A 17,789-nucleotide genomic window follows, 5' to 3' on the forward strand; every position below is an offset into this window, starting at 1 on the left:
TAAAGTGATGGATTTAGTTTGTGTGTGTGTGTGTGTGTGTGTGTGTGTGTGTGTGTGTGTGTGTGTGTAAGAAGAGTGTAAACCAGTGCGTCTCCTTGTCTTATTAAAATCCCCGTGTCAATCTCGGGAACCTAGTGATGAGGACACCCCCTGACTGAAGGCGTTACTGGGGGACGGGGTTATGACTTAGAGATACAGTAACCAATCCCAAAGAAAGCAGAACAAACAATAGACAGAATGAAGGCTTCGTGTGTTTGTTGGGTTGACGCAGCGCTTTGTAAATTCAGGAGGTCGTAGGTGTGAGGAAGGCTGGATTAACCCCTTCAGTGTGACGACGTGTTTTTACCTCCTATCCCCAGACGGTTGAACTCAGCTTAGGAGAGAGTTTTTGAGCTGGAAGGGTTAGATAGGAGAGAGTTTTAGTTAGAAGAGTTAGATAGAGAGTTTTAGCTAAAGGAGTTTGATTGGAGAGAGTTTTCAAGCTGGAAGGGTTACATAGGAGTGACTTTTTGAGGTAGAAGGGTTAGGAGATAGTTTTGGAGGTGGAGGAGTTAGATATAGCCATAGTCAGGTCCTTCCATAATTGTGCTGGATTTAGATGGTAGAGTAAAAACAATAAAAAAGTAAAGTAAAGTAAAAACCAATGTAATATCGTGTGGTAAGGGCAGGAGTATTAATAAACGCCGCATCGGATTGAAGGGGTTAAAGAAAGTTTTATGTTACCCCTCCTGGAAAAAAAAAAAATCTATGTTGAGTAGGCAGGAGCAAGAAAATAATTGAAAAACGTATCATGGGAGGGAAGTAGGTAAAGAAAGGTGACCAAAATTGTGTGTGTGTGAGACAATGAATACCTGTTAACCCCCTGTATACGGAGAGCTGGACAGGAAAGGGGAGAGAGTGCTTGGATACCCCACTTTTACCCACCTACCTACCTGCCTCGCTGACTGACTGAATCCCTGCCCTCCCTACCTCAGTATGCTTGCCCACTTCACCCACATGCCTTCACTCCTTCCCTATGCTTGCCTGCCTGGGTCGACCTGCTTGATTTGCTGTGACTTTGATGGTCTGTCTTTCTGCCTGTATCTTCTCTCGCCTGCCTGTCTGTTGGTTTAGTTGCCTGCCTGCTCAGCTATGTGTCTCCTGTCCGTATCTGTGCCTGCCTTACTGTCTGCCTCTTCGCTTGCCTGCCTATTCGTTGTCTGCCTACCTGCCTGCCTACCCATCCCGGTGTCTTTTTACCTGCCTGCCTGCCTATACCTGTGTCTGCTTACCTGCCTATATAAGTTTCTCTACCTGCTTGTCTGCCTGCCTCTGCCTGTGTCTGTCTACCTGCCTCCCTGCCTATACCTGTGTTTGTCAACCTGCCTGCCTATACTTGTGTCTGTCTACCTGCCTGCCTCCCACCTTATACCTTTATCTATCTGTCTGCCTGCCTGCCTATACCTGGGTCTGTCTTCATGCCTGTCTGCCTACTAGCCTGCTTGCTTGTACCTGTATCTGTCTGCCTGCCTTCCTGCTTATACATGTGCATCTGTCTACCTGCCTGCCTAGCTGCCTGTACCTGTGTCAGCCTTCATGTTTGCATCTGTGCCTGCCTGCCTGCCTGTATCTGAGCCTGTCTGTCTGCCTGTACATTTGCCTGCCTGCCTGCATCTCTGCCTGCCTGCCTGCCTACCTGTATCTGTGCCTGCCTGCCTGCCTACCTGTATCTGTGCCTGCCTGCCTACCTGTATCTGTGCCTGCCTGCCTGTGTCTGTGCCTGCCTGCCTGCCTACCTGTGTCTGTGCCTGCCTGCCTGCCTACCTGTGTCTGTGCCTGCCTGCCTGCCTACCTGTGTCTGTGCCTGCCTGCCTGCCTACCTGTGTCTGTGCCTGCCTGCCTGCCTACCTGTATCTGTGCCTGCCTGCCTGCCTACCTGTATCTGTGCCTGCATGCCTGCCTGCCTGTATCTGTGCCTGCCTGCCTGCCTGTATCTGTGCCTGCCTGCCTGCCTGTATCTGTACCTGCCTGCCTGCCTGAATCTGTGCCTGCCTGCCTGTATCTGTGCCTGCCTGCCTGTATCTGTGCCTGCCTGCCTGCCTGGTTGGGTGAGTCACACACACACTCGCCTTGTATTGACATCTTGCACCGCCTTGCACTCCTGCCTCTGGGGGGGTGCTCTCCCTCCCCCTCCCCCCCTCATACCCCCTTTCTCTCTTTTAACCCTCTCTACCCCACCTCTTCTTCTTTCTCCACCCCACTCCTACTCCCCCTCTCTCATTCCTTCCTTCTCTCTCTCCTATTCCTTCCTTCTCTCTCTCCTATTCCTTCCTTCTCTCTCCTGCTGTCTCTCTCCCTCCTACTCCCCCCTCTCTCCCATTCCTTCCTTCTCGATCTTACTTTCTCCTTCTTTCTCCTACTCCCCCTCTCTCCTATTCCTTCCTCCTCTGTCTTACTCTCTCCTTCTCTCTCTCCTACTCCCTCCTTCACTCTCCTACTCCCTCCTTCACTCTCCTACTCCCTCCTTTTCTCTCCTACTCCCTCCTTTTCTCTCCTACTCCCTCCTTTTCTCTCCTACTCCCTCCTCTCCTACTCCCTCCTTTTCTCTCCTACTCCCTCCTTCACTCTCCTACTCCCTCCTTTTCTCTCCTACTCCCTCCTTTTCTCTCCTACTCCCTCCTTTTCTCTCCTACTCCTTCCTTTTCTCTCCTACTCCCCCTCCTCTCTCTCTTACTCCCTTCCCTCTCTCTCCTGCTTCCTCCCTCACTTTCTCACCTCCTTCCCACTCTCTCCTACCCCTTCCTTCTCTCCTCAGCCCCATGACTCTCTCCTACCCCCTTACCCACCTCTCTCTCTCTCTCTCTCTCTCTCTCTCTCTCTCTCTCTCTCTCTCTCCTTCTTACCCCCCTCCCTCCTCCCTCTTGTGTCCCCTCCCTGTCTCCCCTACCCCCCCTCTCACACTCTTCAATCCCTCCCTCTCACCCCTTCCTCCCTCGTGTCTCCTTCCCCCATCCTCCCACTCCCTCTCCACCCTTCCTACCCAGCTCCTTCCCTCCCATCCCACCCTTCCTTCCACCCTCCCTCTGTCTCCTTCCGCAACTTCTTCCCTGACTCCTTCCTCCTTACCTCCCTCCTTCTTACTCCTCTTCCTTTGCCTCCTCCTCCCTTCCTCCTTGTCTCATCCATACCCTCTTCTCCCTCCCTTTCCTTCCTCCTTCCATTTTATCTGCTTTTCCTCCTTCCCACTTTCCTCCATCTTTCTTCTCCTCCCCCATCCCCTCCCTCCTACCTCGCTCGTCTTCTCCTTTCTTCCCTCCTTCCTACCTCCTTTCTTACCCAATCTCTCTCTCTCCTCCCTCCTCCCCTCCCTCACTTCTTCCTCTCAGTCTATTATTTCCTCTCTCTAACTCTCTCCTTCTCTTCTTCCTTCCTTCTGTCTTTCCTTCCTTGTCTTCGTCGCCCCAATTCTTCCTTCTTCCCCCCCTTCTTCATATCTAATCTCCCCTCTGTTTTTTTCCTCTCCTTCCTTCCTCCTCCTCCTTCTCTCTCTCTCCCCCTTTCTCCTTCATATCTTTTTTTTTTCTTCCCTGTCTCCCTCATGTCATCCTTTCCGTCACCTCTTGCTCTCTCTTTGTCTCTTTCTCTCTCCCATCCTCTCCTCTCCTCCACCTTCTCTCTTCTTCCTATTTCCGTTTCCTTCACTCCCTGTTCTTCCTCGCTCCCCTTCTTTTTACCCCCCCACCCTCTCTCTCTCTCTCTCTCTCTCTCTCTCTCTCTCTCTCTCTCTCTCTCTCTCTCCTTCCCTGCCTCCTTCTTCCTTGTGTCTCCAGCCCATCTGTTTCTTCTTCTTCCCCTTTCCCCCTTTCTCTCCCCTCTCCCTCTCTCCCGCTACTCTCTCCCCTCCTTCTTCCCTCCCTCCTCTCTCCCCCTCCTTCTCTTTCCTTCCTCCTCCACCTGATTCTTCTCCTTCCTCCTTTCTTCGCATTACATAAGAAGTTTACTAAGATACACGTTTATGTAATAGTCACGCTTGTAAACCATTTGTCTTCATTCACTCTAGTTTACACTCAGGATACACCACCCCATGACCCACACCAGTATACCACCATAGGATACACCAGCATACCAGTTTACTTCAGCACACCGTCATATAATACCAACACACCAGCCACACCATCATATAATACCAACACACCAGCCACACCATCATATAATACCATCATACCAGCCACACCAACATGCAGCATACCAGTCACGCCAGTGTTCCGTCCTATACCAGGCCGACTAACATACTCTTATACCCAATACCAGCATACCAGTGACAGCGGATATAATTGCAGGAAAACAGAGGAACACTGATTGCGAGGATGTGGCATAGCATTGCATAACATGGGTGGCTGCAACATGGCGCCTCTGTGTTTGTTGGTGGAAGAGAGAGAGAGAGAGAGAGAGAGAGAGAGAGAGAGAGCGGAAGTAAGGTGCATATGTAAAGGGGTGAACACAACCAAGTGAATGAAGGCAGTGAGCGAAAAGTGTGAGTGAGTGAGTGAGTGAGCGAGCAAGCGAGGGAGGGAGGGCGTGAGGGAGTGGGAAAGCGTCTGTGTGAAAGTGAGACAGGAAATGAAGTGAGCCATGGAAGATTGAGTGTGGGTGTTGTTGAGTGTGTGTGTGTGTGTGTGTGTGTGTGTGTGTGTGTGTGTGTGTGTGTGTGTGTGTGTGTGTCTGTCTGTCTGTCTGTCTCTGTGTTCATGCCTTAATGCATGCATACTAATACTGGTGCACATGCAAGCGAGTTGGCTCAGGCTACGATGTGTCATCAGAGAGAGAGAGAGAGGGAGAGAGAGACGCGGAATCAACGGAGGTAATGCCAAGTTAAAGATACTCCTCGCCCCGCTCCTTCCCCTGCAGTGTGGTGGTGGGGTCATGCAGTGTGATGGTGGGGTCATGCAGTGTGGTGGTGGGGTCATGCAATGTGGTGGTGGGGTCATGCAGTGTGAAGATGGGGTCATGCAGTGTGATGGTGGGGTCATGCAGTGTGAAGGTGGGGTCATGCAGTGTGATGGTGGGGTCATGCAGTGTGATGGTGGGGTCATGCAGTGTGAGGATGAGTTCATGCAGTGTGAAGGGAGGGGTAATGCAGTGTGAGGCAGGGATCATGCAGTGTGAGGGTGGGGTCATGCATTGTTAGGGTGGGGTCATGCAGTGTGATGTTGGTGTCATGCAGTGTGAGGGTAGGGTCATGCAGTGTGATTTTGGTGTCATGTAATGTGAGGATGAAGTCATGCAGTGTTAGGGTGGGGTCATGTACTGTTATGTTGATGTCATGCAGTGTGAGGATGATGTCGTGCAGTATGAGTGTTAGGTGGGTTCATGCAGTGTGAGGATGAGGTTGGGTCATGCAGTGAAGGTGGAGTCATGCATTGTGAAGGAGGGATCATGCAGTGTGGGGTGAAGTAATGGGTCTCAAGCCACTGTAATACTACCCCGATAATCACCCAGCTACATTGTGTCTCCAGTATGCCGAATAGCAGCGTTCCGCAGCAGCACTTATAATAATAATAATAATAATAATAATAATAATAATAATAATAATAATAATAATGAATAATAATAAATAATAATAATAATGAAACAAAAGCATTCTGGGGTCGCATGCTAATCGCCTGCCAAATATGTTGTTGGCTAAGGTACAAACTACCTACAAACAAAATTTGAAGAAAAGTCGCAAAATTCTACGGAATTCAGTCACCGCGATTCACCCAAAGCCAATCCATGTAAAGTATATGCGAGTATTGTGGCGTCTGACACTCGGTCGTCTGTGATCAAATCCTCACCAAAGGCAACAGACCTCTGCACATCCACATAGTTGCTGTTTACTGAAGGTTTGGTGAAAATTCGTCCACAACTTTTGGAGATATTTTGTCAACACACACACACACACACACACACACACACACACACACACACACACACACACACACACACACACACACACACACACACACACACACACACACACACACACACTATATCGTCTCGCCGTGCTACAGGCAGGCGATAATAACAATCAATAATAAAGGACATGGTACGAAAGGGTTTAATACAGGCTGCTTCTAACCTCATCCCTGCGACGGATCATAAACTGAGTATAATCACCTGGTGATAACAGCTGTCTTGAAACGGAAACGCTTGTTTCCTTTTTTCCCAGTGGAAATCAGCATATCTATGAACCACGCGTTATTAAGTGATTTATGTATATAGGTGAGTTATTTAAGAGGAGCCTTCGGAGTCACATGGAGAGAAAGGCTGACGAATGAGGATATAAAGAAGCCTTGTGGTGTGGATGTGGATGTGATAGGAAGTGTTATGAGGAACACACTGAGGTGGTTTGGCCATGTGGAGAGGATGGAGGGTGAAAGACTGACGAAGAGAGTGTATGTGAGTGAGGTGGAGGGGGGAAGAGGGAGGGGGAGGCCGAGGATGAGATGGAGGGATGGGGTGGAGAGGTATATGAGAGAGGGGGGTGTGAGTTGGGAGCTGGGCAGTGAAATGGCGGGGGACAGGACGACGTGGAGGCGATTTGTTTGTGGCCACCCCAAACGGGATTGAGGCGTCTGGCAATAGATAGATAGAATAGATGTATATAGATAGACAGATAGATATAGATATATAGATATATATACAGAGAGAGAATACGATAGATAGATGGATAGATATAGATATATATACAGAGAGAGAGAGAGAGAGGTGAGGGCTGTATAGAAGGAGGAGGTAAGATATGAAGTACAAAGACTACAGAGGGTTACATAAGTACAGACTAAACAGCATCAGAGTGAAGTTTATTTCCTCTCTTTACAAAGTTACCCCAGCCTTTTAGAGCCCAGTATTATTCAAGAGGGTGAGGCAGAGGTAAGGCAGAGGCAGGACTGAGGCAGAGGTATGAGGGATAAGGGAGGGGTTAGGCAGGGTTGAGGTAGAGGTAGGAGTGGTGAGCTTGGAGTGAGGCAGGGGTGAGGTACAGATGAGGTGAGGCGTATGAGAAGGAAGGGGAGGTGAGAAGACAGGGATCAGGTGGATGTGGGGGAGGTGATACAGGGGTGAGAAAGAGTACAAAGGAAAGAAAAAAGCAACAGACCTTATGGTCCTTTCGATGCTGCATGTTTAGAGTAGACTATGACTACGAGATCTAATTCTACATGCTGAAGGATAAGGATAGTAAAGCAAGAAGGCTTCCCCCACCTCCAAACCCACCAGTTAAAAGTGGCAGGAAAAACAGAGAAAAACCACCATGTAGCATGGAAAAACTGACATGGAAACTTCATAGGAAAAACTGAAAGGAAGAGTTACATTCTATAATACTTTATCTGTAAGCAACCAATTTTAATTACCTGAAAGAGAAAGTAGTAAAGTAAAATGAATACTCAAATAGTAAATAACTAAGGCACGACAAGTATGGGTACGTTGAGTTAACGGGGCGTATGTAGACACAGCGTGGAAATTGCACAGTGCACAGTGTGGATGTTCTTAGGTGGTGCGGCAGCCTTGCCTGGCGCTCTTAAGGTAGGCAGCAGTCAATCAGGCCCCAGTTCCGTTCACTCCACTGAGACAGGGAACTTTCCCAATCGGACAAGTACATAAGTTTCCTTCTGAAGCATTGACCCCTGGTACATTAAAAAAATCCCAATGGTGGTCACCCCAATTTCACTAATAGGGACCCTCAGTGATCCACAGCCCATCAGAAGTCGAAAGTAAGAGTAGTGACCGTTAACTCAGGGCTATCTGTGCATATTCTAGTCTGTGCTTATACTATATTTACATTTAATAAATTGATCCGGGCCCTGAGAAAAAAAAAAAAATTATACACAAGTGTTTTATTCTGGTGTAAACATATTAAGCTGGGGGTTAGACAGCAGATACTTATCCAAGTGACCTTTAAAGGGTAGTGCTGTATCACAATTTACTACATTGGAGGGCAATTTGTTCCATATATTTACATCTCTGTTAAAGAAGAAATGCTTAGCTTCATGCGACTGGAATCGTTTGCCAGGTTTTTTGTGACCATTGCCTCTACTATAATTCGAGTGATCAGCTGTGAAGTATTTATCAACAGCCATGTTATCGTGCCCTTTGAATATTTTAAATACTTGAATTAAATCTCCTTTTAATCTGCATTTAGTTAGGGTGTAGAGATTCAGGGCTTCTAAGCGCTGAGGCATAATGAGTGAGAGCGAGGTAGGTACACTGACAAGGAGGGAGCGATAGTGAGTCAGGCAGGGCGAGGCAGAAGCGAGTAATGAGTCAGGCAGGATGAGACAGCTCGAGGGGTGAGTCTGGAAGGATGAAGCAAGAGTGAGTGAGGTAGCAGAGTTAGCAATGAATGAGAGTGAGGCGGGGAGGATGAGGCAGACAAGAGGAGTAAGACAAAGAAAAGGAATGAGTGAGACGAGTGAGGTAAGAGCTAATGAAGCTGAGTGAGGCAGGAGTGTGTCAAGAGCAATACTAGAGAGTCAGGCAGGGTGAGGCAAGAATGGTGAAGCAGAGTTGAGGTGTGAGGCAGGGACGTGAGAGAGGATGAGGCAGGAGAAAGGGAAATAGGAAGGGTAAGGCAGGCACGAAGAGTGTGGCAGAGTGAGTGAATGAGGTAGATAGGAGGAAGTGTTAGGCAGGATGAGGCAGAGAAAGACGAAGTGAGGTAGAGGCTGGTAGGGTGAGAAGGAGGCACGTAGGGTGAAGTAGAAGCTGGCAGGGTGAGGCGGGGACAGGCAGGATTAGGGAGAGGCTGGCATTGGTGAAGTAGATGCAGGCAGAATGCGGCAGAGAAAAGCAAGGTAAGGCAGAGGCGGCAGAGAGAGAGAGAGAGAGAGACGTGAGCTGGACTAAGATGGAGGTATTAGAGCCATCGCAATTAAGCCCATATTAAGTGTGAAATGGCGCGCCCTCTCTCTCTCTCTCTCTCTCTCTCTCTCTCTCTCTCTCTCTCTCTCTCTCTCTCTCTTTTTCTTTTTCACATTTCCATTTTTCCGGTGGGAGGAGGTACGTGTGTCCTAGTGGTCCGTCCGGCTCCCTGCGACCTAGAAATGAGAGAGAGAGAGAGAGAGAGAGAGAGAGAGAGAGAGAGGAGGGAGGGAGAGGGGGGGAATCCTGCCTTTTAATGGCCACTTAGAGGCGGACAGACCAATCCTACCGTAAAATTGAGAGAGAGAGATAGAGAGAAAGGTAGGTCAACTTCGCCATTTTGTAGTCTGCTTTAACCCCTCACGTATGATAACTTTTTTTACATTTTTGCAGCTGTAGTCGGTTTGTTTTCATCTGACGGAACCGTGCCACTCCTACCAATTCAGTGCGGATGAACCTCCTTGGTTACTATAGCCAAATTTTCCTCCAGCCTGACCATTAACTATATTTTTAGGGATTTTAGGGTTAATGTCAGTATAGTTTATTTTGGTTTAGGAAGGGCGTCTGTTTTATGCAAGGGGAGTATTATAGCTGTCTCTAACCCACCCCCCTACCCCCCAGTCCGAAGTGTCCCCAGAGCTGAATTAACACACACACACACACACACACACACACACACACACACACACACACACACACACACACACACACACACACACACACACACAATTTGTTCCATATATTTATGTGGGCCCAAAGAGTCAAGTATGTAATTAGATATGACCCAGGAAACTGAGTAGATTTATGAGTCATACGGGTTGAAAACTTAATACTGGGACCCAAAACTTAGATAGATAGATAGGTAGGTAGATAGATAGATACGTACGTAGACAGATAGGTAGATAGATAGATAGATAGACAGATATCGTGTGAGCTTATGAAAATTTGCCCATGAAATCCACAGGCAAATCGTTTAGTGTGAGTTAGATGCTTACAAAATTAACTCTGAGAATTGTGAGGCCAACTTATTCATGTATGTTTGTGAGATGTGTATACAAGAAGCTGAGACCTGTGTGTTAACGGGACCAAAGAATAAATATACTTGTGTGCTTGCGAGATTTATATATAGAAGTGAAGTACTGTATATTAGTGGGGGTAAAACAATACAATAGCCAATATTAATGTTTGGTTATGAGACATTTTTATAAGAATTTAAGGAGACTATTGAGACTAAGAAATTAACATATGTGTGACTTGTGAACCCAGAATAATAAAGTATGTTCATGAGGTATATATGTAAAAAGTTGTATCCATATATATTAGCTAGATAGACAGACAGACAGATAGACAGATAAATAGGCAGACAAACATAGATGAGATTATTGGTCGGAATGGGTTAATGAAGTAAATTATGTACTATTCAACCCTTTCACTGCGACGTTCCAAATCAAAGTTACCGTTCTTTCTGCCTCCTGACGATTTTTATTTTGCACAGAGACCCTATGTAGACAGAAAATTTTAAACCAGCTTTCTATATCGTTCACAGGGAGGCTAAAGTTGAGTATATTAATTCTGGTTAATTCCTGGCGATTATTTTACGCTGAAAAAATCCCAGCGCAGCTAAAGAGTCGGTCTTCGGAATGTGGTGCCCAGGTGAAAGGAACTCAGGTGATCTGGTTTTGTGTTTTCATGGTGGCTTTGATCCTCTCTCTCTCTCTCTCTCTCTCTCTCTCTCTCTCTCTCTCTCTCTCTCTCTCTCTCTCTCTCTCTCTCTCTCTCTCTCTCTTCACTTCCTTCCTTCTGTACGAGTATATCAATTTTCCCTCCCTCTCCTCGCTCCTTCCCTCCACCCATCCCACATTCCCTTCTCCCTTCCCTCACATTCTTTCCTGTTATGTTTCCCCTTAGTCTGCGCTTCCATGTTTCCTCCCTCCTTCTCTCACACTCTCCTTCCCTCCCACCATCCGTTTCTCACTTTTTCTCTTCATTTTTCTCCCCTCGCTCCCTTTTTCTCTTCTCCCATTTCTCTTCTCCCATTTTCCTGGCCTCCTACTCCAGTTACTCCTTCTCACTACCATCCCTCCTGCCCATCCACTCATTCAACTCCTTTTCTCACACTTCTCCTCCTTCCTCCCCTTCTGCTTTCCCTCCCTCTCCTCACAGTCTTTCTTCTTCCTGTTTTCAGTCACTCCTTCTCACCCTCTCACCCTGCCTTCTTCCTAACACCTCATACGGTCAGGGACAAAAATAAGCCAGCTGTTCCACTGTGTCTGCTTCACACTTAGAGTCTGTCCATCACGTTCACCCAGACGCTTAAAAAAATAACTAAATATATAAAAGCAGTAAAATGATCTACATGGAGAGTAACATACCTAGTCTGCCTCAGCTTAGGAATCTTAGCCAACACAGTAAAGCGGTAAGTAGAAGAAATGAAGGAAAAAAAAAAACATTACATGGAGTTTTCTCCCTACTGTGCATCCAGCAAATAAAACACAGAAACAAACAAGCCTGGCCAGCGTTATGTGCGTTTATATTTATCCTTCATTAGCAAATATAACACAAAATAGTCATAAAAACATATGTCATGTGTTGGTTCCCGGATGAGGGCCGTGTTTGTACCCTGGGAGTGAGATGCAGCGTTTGTTGCGAGGGTCCAAATGACTTGACCAAACTGTGTGGGATTCAGTCTGTGCGTGTTGCTGGAAAGGGTCTGGAGAAGTAGCCAGAGATGGTTTGGTCGTGTGGAGAGAGTAGGACTGTATATTGGCGTGAGGGGGAGGGGGAGGCTGAGGATGAGGTGGAGGGGGAGGGGGAAGAGGGGGAGGCTGAGGATGAGGTGGAGGGGGAGGGGGAAGAGGGGGAGGCTGAAGATGAGGTGGAAGGGGAAGGGGAAGAGGGGGAGGCTGAGGATGAGGTGGAGGGGGAGGGGGAAGAGGGGAAGGCTGAGGATGAGGTGGAGGGGGAGGGGGAAGAGGGGGAGGCTGAGGATGAGGTGGAGGGGGAGGGGGAGGCTGAGGATGAGGTGGAGGGGGAGGGGGAAGAGGGGGAGGCTGAGGATGAGGTGGAGGGGGAGGGGAAAGAGGGGGAGGCTGAGGATGAGAGGGAGGGAAGGGATGAAGAGGTATGTGAATGAGGGTACAAAGGAGTACAAAGGAAAGCAAACAGCAACATACCTTATGGTCCTTTCGAGGCTGTTTGTTACAGAGTAGACTATGACTACGAGATCTAATTCTACATGCTGAGGGATAAGGAGAGTAAAGCAAGAAGGCTTCCCCCGCCTCCAAACCCTTCAGTAAAACTGGCTGGAAAAAGTGAGAAAAACCACCATGCAGCATGGAAAAACTGACATGGAAATTTCATAGGAAAGACTGGAAGGGAAAAGTTACATTCTGTATTACTTTATAAGCAACAGGTCTGAATAACCTGGAAGAGAAAGTAGTAAAGTGAATATTCAAATAATAAATAACTAAGGCACGACATTATGTATGGGTACGTTGAGTTAATTGTGGTAGGTGGTGGCGACCATCATCCACTCACTTGATGTAGTGCTGCCTACTTCCTTAGCTTTTATCATTCTTTTTCTGTGCCTGCCCTCCTCTCTTCCTATTTCTCCTATCGTTCCTGTCGCTTCTTATTCCTTTTCTTTCCATTATATGTGGCTTTACATTGAGTGACAAGCCAAATGGTTTCCTGTAACCCAAGAAACCATTTACAACGCTGGGTGGTAACCATATAACCAAACCATACGTGCTCCCTACGTGTCAACAAGTGGGTTGGTGGAGGGTTGGTGTCCCTCCCTGTAAAACAACTAACTCAGTGTCAAATGGCCACCCTTTACGGGATTATGGTGTCTGGCAGTATATAGATAGATAGACGTTGAGTTAACGGGGCGTCTGCAGACAAAGCGTAGAATTGCACAGTGCACAGTGTGAATGTTCAGGGGTGGAGCGGCAGCCTTGCCTGGTGCTTTTAAGGTAGGCAGCAGTCATTCAGGCCCCAGTTTCGTTCACTTCATTGAGACAAGGAACTTTTCCATGTGGGACAAGTACACAAGTTTCCTTCTGAAGCAGTGACCCCTGGTACTTAAAAAAATCCCAATTGTGGTCACTTCACTAACAGGGACCCTCAGTGATCCACAGCCCATCACAGGTGTAAAGTAAGAGTAGTGACCTTTAACTCAGGGCTATCTGTGCATATCCTAGTCTTTGCTTACACTATATTTGCATTTAATAAATTGACCTGGGCTCAGGAAAAAAAAAAGTATTTAATTCAGGAGTAAACATATCAAGCTGTGGGTTAGATGACAGATACTTATCCTTGCGACCTTTAAAGGTTAGTACTGTGTCACAATATACTACATTGGAGGGCAATTTGCTCCATGTATTTACAACACTGTTAAAGAAGAAATGCTTAGGTTCATGCGAATGGAATCATATGCCAATTATTTTGTGCCCATTACCTCTAGCATAATTCGAATGATCAACTGTGAAATATTTATCGACAGCCATGTTTTCGTGCCCTTGGAATATATTAAATACTTGAATTAAATCTCCTCATAAACTGCGATTAGTTAGAGTGAAGAGATTCAGGGCATCTTTCTAAACACTCCTGGTATGGCTTGTTTCTCAAGCTAGGTGTTATTTTGGTCACCTGTCATTGTATTTTTTTAAGTTTCTCGATATCTTCTTTGTAATAAGGTGACCAGAACTGGACACAATACTCTAAATGTGGGCAAACTAGGGAATTATATAAGGTGAGGATGATATTATTGGATTTATATTCGAGTGCTGTACCAATGAGTCTGATTAATTTGTTGGCTTTCCTAACAGCCTCTGTACAGTTTGCTTGGTTTAAGATCATTTGTTATAATAATCCCTAAGTCATTTACATGACTAACATCATCTAGTTGAATGTTATTCATGGTGTGACTGGCTTTTCCATTTCTATTTACAATGTTTAACACTTTGCATTTACTAATATCAAAGCCCATCTGCCAGGTTTGGGCCCAGTTAAACAGTCGATCAATGTCACTCTGTGTTGCCTGCCTCTGTAAATATGTGTCTGCTCTGTTAACAATATTAGTATCATCAGCAAATTAATTATTTTACAAATTAAACCCTCATCTGTATCATTTATGTATATTAAAAACAGAATAGGACCCAGTACTAGGCCCTGTGGCACACCACTAGTAACATCTTTCCAGTCCGATTCTTTACTATTTGTTATGACCTTCTATTTAATTGTCGATCCACCCGAGCACATTCCTTCTGAACCCATGCGCATTCAGTTTCTGAAGTAATCTCTTATGGGGAACTTTATCAAATGCTTTTTGAAAATCAAGATATACAATGTCAACAGATATGGTCTCATCATATTTACTGTACTGAACAAATCATTGAAGAAATCTAAGAGATTCGTAAGGCAAGAGCAAGTTTTTCGAAAACCATGTTGTGAATTTTTTATGAGATTATTTATTTCTAAGTGCTTAACAGACTTATCTCTGAGAATGGTTTCCAACAACTTGCACACCACATAAGTTAAACTTATTGGTCGTTGATTATCTGGCTGCGATTTGTTGCCTTTTTTGAATATCGGGGTTACATTTGCTAGTTTCCATTCACGAGGCACCTTATTGTTTCTTAGTGATTTATTGAATAGCTCAGCTAATGGCTTTGATATTTCATCCACTGCTTCTTTTAGAATGCGCGGAGGTATTTTATCTGACCCTGGTATTTTCCTCACTTTAAGTTTACCGACGGCAAGTCGTACATCGTTCTCTCTAACGGCAATGTCGCTAACATCAGCTGGAGGGAGGGCAACCTGATGGCGATGCGCGAGGCAACATGAGCTGTTTTGTTAAGGCACCCCATCCGAGATAAGACGTCTGAGGCTAGATATACAGTATATAGATAAGTTGTGGATTTCAGTGGCAGGGGAGGTATGACCTGTGTGTGTGTGTGTGTGTGTGTGTGTGTGTGTGTGTGTGTGTGTGTGTGTGTGTGTGTGTGTAATTTTAGAGCCAGCCATGCCACACAACAGCCGTGTTTAAGTGATGGTTGAGCACACCGGGACACACAAACTACCATTCAGCCGTCGGTATAAATAGCTTCACCTCAGACGGACAAACACTACACGACACACTTAAGAGTATTGTAGGTGGCATGAGAGACATCGTAACACATCGTCCCTAACTATTTATTTTGCATATTGCACCTTAACATTCTCTTACAGGGTCATTTCGTCATAAAATCGACTTTGGATCAGTAACAAACAAGAGGATATTGAGATGGAGTGTGCAGATGAAGTCGCCGAGGGAGAGATGTTACGTAATCTCCAAAGCAGCTTAGAGTACACCCATTGTACTCGAATGCTGAGAGTTACAGTCCCAGGCGCACTTGTGGTGGTTTTATGTATTTATTTATTATGCCAAAACCCCCAATGGGAGAGTGGGTATTAGGTTTTGCTCGCCGTGGTGTGTGTGTGTGTGTGTGTGTGTGTGTGTGTGTGTGTGTGTGTGTGTGTGTGTGTGTAAAAACATATCAAACCGTTCATATTTTGTTTTCACCACACTTGATACGAGGGTTCAGTGTGAGCCAAACAGTTGCCATATTGTTTTTCAGGAGTGTAGGTCAAAGATCAAGATTACATGGACAGGTCAACTAAACCAGTCTTTATCCGCTGTAGAGCAGACTTTGTGGAAATGTTCGGGATAGTGCAAGAACACAGATTCGGCTTTGAGAACAAGGTCAAGGTCACAAGGAAAGGTTAAAGGTAGAGGTCACAGGGCAACGTCAGTCTCAAACTTGCTTGATCAAATTGGACCGACCAGACTTAGTGGAAGGGCTAAGGTCATGCAAGAAAGGAGTAAGTGGATTTTGAGAGCAGTCTTGTGAAGGTCAGTGTCAAAGGGCAATGTCAGATGTTCACCAGTTGACCGGTAATTGATGGCCGTGTCTACTGTACCCTTAGAGTGATCAACCTTACTTATTATTATTTACATTATCATCATCATCATTATTATTATTATTATTATTATTAATATTATTATTATTATTATTATTATTCGTACTGGTTTCTCCTCCCTGTCTTCAGCTAAGGAAAATTGTGGATATATCATATTTAGGTAAATTGACTGACAGCAATTTTTCCCCCGATATTGTCCAGTTTTAGCAGAGTAGGTAAAAATAATGTTTAGGAATATCCCAGTACCAGTATTACAGGTTAAGAGCAGTTTATTTTTCCCGAAATAACAATGAAAATGTATTTATCTTGATTTGTATTGTTTGGGCTTCTCTTCCTATTAAAGGACCAGATTGTATGGAGAAACTTGATGGTGATTTGTGCCCCTGAAGTGTGGCATATATATATATATATATATATATATATATATATATATATATTTATTTGTGACAGGAGTTTGTGTGTGTGTGTGTGTGTGTGTGTGTGTGTGTGTGTGTGTGTGTGTGTGTGCCTTGTAGTATCAATAATTGGTATGTAAGCTACCCCCGTTTGTAAACTGACATTACCAGTTCAGAATTTACAGGCAGACACCAGACGATTAACCCCTTCACTGCGCTGACGTCCTTTATGTTATTCTTGCTGCCTTCAGACGATTTGTTCAGCTTAGCGAAGTTCAAGATGCAGGGGTGAGTGTGGCAGCCGTGAGTCGCGCCTTCAGTACGAGGGGTCTTGCTTGGGTTGAAGACACGCGTTTAAAGTTACAAGAAGGAACTAGATAAAGACGCCATCGTAGTGAAGTGATTATATTTGCCTTCATGGTTGGCTGGGTTATGAGCTACTTTCTTATCATTTTTATTTTATTTATTTATATTTGGCACTAACTTGGTCTGAAATTGCCATCACTCCCTAACGTGGGCGGCGTCATTAGAATACATTAATTTTGCACTACAACATCATACTAGTCACGAAGAATGGCCATGAAAAGGATGTAGGACCATAGTATTGTATTATTCTGCCACTGAGCCACGTGAAGTAAGCTGCAAAAGGACGAAAATCTGGGGCAGGTTAGAATAAAAAGAGTATATATACCAAGTTTGATGTGCTGTTTTGTCTGTTGTTGTGGTTTTGAGGCGAGATTTTAGGCGTGGTAACTGTGTATTTATTTGTCATTCAATCTTGTATTGCCCCATCAAGAACGTAGGGATCCGGGAGTAGGTTACATTGTCCATACATTTAAGGCAAGAGTGACCAGTGGCTCTTCCCTGAGTAATTGTATGCGACCAATAACCAACCTTACCCTAGGAGGTAAAGCCCTTATGGACCACATCCGCTTGGTACACCCTAACTCACTGTACCACCAAGTATTTATTTTGGTTTTATGGCTACCAACCAGCGCAGTAAATGGTTTTCCGAACGACAAGGAACTATTTGGTTAAGAATATTATGAAATTTATGTGGGAGGGTGGGATGAAATACTGCAGCAGCGGCAGGGGCGCCACCAACAAAGGAAGAACCAACACAATGCTGGGCTGTATTAGAGATATTTCGTAGCACTTCCTCCTGTGCTGATTATTCTGCACATTGCATCTGTTTATCCCCTTTTAATTTACTGATGCAAACACAGCCGACATTAAAACGGCATAGATAACATACAAGAGAAAATTAAGGTGCAAAATGCACAATAAATCGCTAGATAAGAGGAGCAACGAAACCTCCTATGCTCTTGGAATACGGTCCTCTGTCTAAACTAACTCCAACGACCTGAATCTCGTTAACTGCAGCCTGCCAACACTGACCTAACATCGCAGTTTAATTTTAACCTAATCCATCTTAACCTCACTTGCCATATCAGAACGCCTTCCATATTCCAATCTCATACCATCGACTGTATTCCCACCTAACCAAGCAATATTTCACCTAAATCTATGTTATTCCCGCCATTTCCCGTCATCACA

At 45.4% G+C, this 17,789-nt stretch overlaps 2 protein-coding genes across 3 annotated transcripts in view; one reads left to right on the top strand and one right to left on the bottom strand.

Annotated features, from left to right (window-relative positions):
* LOC145404978 (uncharacterized) overlaps positions 1-14,744 on the bottom strand; it is a 42,487-nt gene extending 27,743 nt beyond the window's left edge. Inside the window, exons 1-2 of the mRNA XM_080276482.1 lie at positions 14,674-14,744; positions 13,772-13,940 (exon numbers count right to left, since the gene is read on the bottom strand). Coding sequence (XP_080132608.1) covers positions 13,772-13,940; positions 14,674-14,744 — 240 coding nt within the window. The remainder of the gene's footprint in view (positions 1-13,771; positions 13,941-14,673) is intronic.
* Positions 1-17,789, top strand: part of tou (bromodomain adjacent to zinc finger domain 2B toutatis) — an 860,023-nt gene that overhangs the window by 185,837 nt on the left and 656,397 nt on the right. The gene's annotated exons all lie outside the window — the stretch shown is intronic.

This window comes from Coenobita brevimanus, chromosome 65 (genome assembly GCF_032717465.1).
Source record: "Coenobita brevimanus isolate Jiangsu-jjx chromosome 65, ASM3271746v2, whole genome shotgun sequence".
NCBI classification, from domain to species: domain Eukaryota; kingdom Metazoa; phylum Arthropoda; class Malacostraca; order Decapoda; family Coenobitidae; genus Coenobita; species Coenobita brevimanus.